The following is a 2,714-nucleotide window of genomic DNA, read 5'->3' as shown; positions in this document are numbered from 1 at the left end:
CTGATTGTTTATAATTTTAATGTTTTATAACATTAAAATTATAAACAGTTTTCATGATAACAAAGGAATACACTATTTAAAAAAATTATCACCTTTTAAATTTGTACATTATTTAATTGAATAGAGAAAAACTTGGACAATCAATAAACCTCTGTTAGTTATTTTTAAATATTCTGAATAGTCGTAACACCGAGAATGAGGCGGTTACCCCTTCGGGATTATGCGTTGTTTGACGGATGTTGGATCCAGTTGAAGAAACTGTAATTCCGTCGTGAATCTTCAGATGAGTAAGGTGCAGGATCGGTTAAATACTCGCCTCTCGACTATCGAACGGATCGTTCGATAGTCGAGAGGCGAGTATTTAACCGATCCTGCACCTTACTCATCTGAAGATTCACGACGGAATTACAGTTTCTTCAACTGGATCCAACATCCGTCAAACAACGCATAATCCCGAAGGGGTAACCGCCTCATTCTCGGTGTTACGACTATTCAGAATATTTAAAAATAACTAACAGAGGTTTATTGATTGTCCAAGTTTTTCTCTATTCAATTAAATAATGTACAAATTTAAAAGGTGATAATTTTTTTAAATAGTGTATTCCTTTGTTATCATGAAAACTGTTTATAATTTTAATGTTATAAAACATTAAAATTATAAACAATCAGCAGTTTCCATATTAACAAAGGAATACACCATTTTAAAAAATTATTATGATTTTGAAATGTTCATAAAAGAAAAACTTTTGACTATTAGTTTAATACAAATGCGTTGCGTGATAAAATTTTTATAATGGAATAAACTAAATAAAGTAAATATTTTAGAGTTTAAGAAGTTTATTGATAAATCGAAAGTGTAAATGCTTTCAATTATAAACGTGATCGATTTTCGAGTTGTTTAATTAACTTTTGTCATCTTAAAAATTTATTTACTTGTCAAGTTTGTGTTATTTATTTATAATAATGTGCAATATTAAACTTCTTTGTGTGTTTTAATAAATTAATCGCGAATTTTTGAAAAAAGTAACATAGGAATTACTCGATGTTGATTTAAACTCAAAATTATTTTATAATTTCAATACAAGCGTGTATTCATGAGCGATGGAAGTAGAAAACTAAAAAAAAATTGTAGTTTGTTGTATGACTGTGTACCGTAGGTACATTATTATCAAGAGTGAAATTGTAGTGAATAGGTTAACATTAAACACAAAATTCATTTATTAAAGTAAATTTTTCAAGGCTCATGGAAATAAGTCGTCAGCATCTACACAATATATCGTTGTTTAGCCATTAGTTACTATACACGATATCAGTGCAAGTTTTCATCGTTACATCGAATATAATGTTGAAGTGCTTATAATTAGACGTGAAATTAAATATGAGAAGATTTGGATTGTTACTAATAGTCTCATTCTACTCTGCTGTTGGTAATATACCAAATGAAGTTGCTATTGGTAAGATTAGCAAAGATAAGTTTACTTTTATGTTTTGGATATACTCGAATGCATTAACTTTAGTTGTTTTAATAACAAAACATGTAATCAATGTTAATATTAATTTAATGACTCTGCTTCTGACCTTTACTTTAATATTATTTAACTTATTCTTGCATAAACGAGGACAGTTGTAATTTTTATTTAAAACCGTCGTAATTTATATTTCAGCATCCAAGTATTTGAAAACAATATATTACATTTTGGTATTTATAACGATTGCACAATATAAAATTTACAGTTATTACAAAAATAAATTTTGTAAAAATTACAGCGGCGCGTAATAATATAAAATTAATCCGTTTGAAACTATATCTGGTATATTTCCTTTTTTATTTGTTTTTAGTAATCATACAATTTAAACTTGTTTAGTCCATTTTTTGTACTTGACATTATGATTTGAATAATACATTTAAAATACAAAATATAAACAAAATGAACTAAACAAGCCTTAATTGTATCACCGCTAAAAACAAATGAAAAAGGTAATGTACCAGATGTTGTTTTAAAACGAATTAATTTCTTACTACGTACCGCTGTAATTTTTTCAAAAGTTATTGGTTTTATATATAGTAATAATAATAATCTATATGAAGAAGAAAATCATATTCCGAAATGGAGTTTAGTTAATTTGTAATATTTTTGTAATAACTGTAAATTTTATATTGTGCAATCGTTATAAATAACAAAATGTAATATACTGTTTTCAAATATTGACTGCTGTGTATGATAAACCTTGAAATATAAATTACAACTGTCTTCGTTTATGCAAGAATAAGTAAAATAATGTTATTAATGAATGACTTAGATAATGTAAAATAAATTATTATAATAGCAATCTACTAATTTCGATTTATCTGTTATAGATTTCCGTTAAATATTTATACTCTTTACTTTTCAGGTGCTATTTTTCCGTCTGATTTTTCTATATTACAAGAAACATTTCGGTTAGCTATAAACAATATAAATTCAGATTCTAATTTATTACCCAATACGATACTCATTCCGATTACAGAGAATGCTTCTACGCAATTAGAAGTTATTAGAGCCGGTAAATTTATATAAATTATATTAAAATTATCTTATTAATAAAATTAAATACCGATATAATTTTTCAGCGTGTAATTTAGTGGATCAGCGAGTGATATCGATAGTTGGACCGCTAACGTCTTTAAATTCTAAAAGTGCTCAAATTGTGTGTGGCCAATTGGGAATACCGCA

The 2,714-nt window shown here is 26.8% G+C and overlaps 1 protein-coding gene across 1 annotated transcript in view; it reads left to right on the top strand.

Moving 5' to 3' along the window:
* Positions 1-1,378: 1,378 nt before the first annotated feature.
* LOC111620850 (glutamate receptor 3.1-like) overlaps positions 1,379-2,714 on the top strand; it is a gene marked incomplete at its 3' end in the record, with an annotated part of 7,255 nt that continues 5,919 nt past the window's right edge. The window contains exons 1-2 of the mRNA XM_023362849.1: positions 1,379-1,454; positions 2,395-2,544. Of these exons, the coding sequence (XP_023218617.1) occupies positions 1,379-1,454; positions 2,395-2,544 (226 nt within the window). The remainder of the gene's footprint in view (positions 1,455-2,394; positions 2,545-2,714) is intronic.

The sequence above is a fragment of the Centruroides sculpturatus genome, unplaced genomic scaffold, assembly GCF_000671375.1.
Source record: "Centruroides sculpturatus isolate CEXI.00-Female unplaced genomic scaffold, Cexi_2.0 scaffold89, whole genome shotgun sequence".
NCBI lineage: Eukaryota > Metazoa > Arthropoda > Arachnida > Scorpiones > Buthidae > Centruroides > Centruroides sculpturatus.
This window is presented reverse-complemented; position numbering and strand designations above follow the sequence as displayed.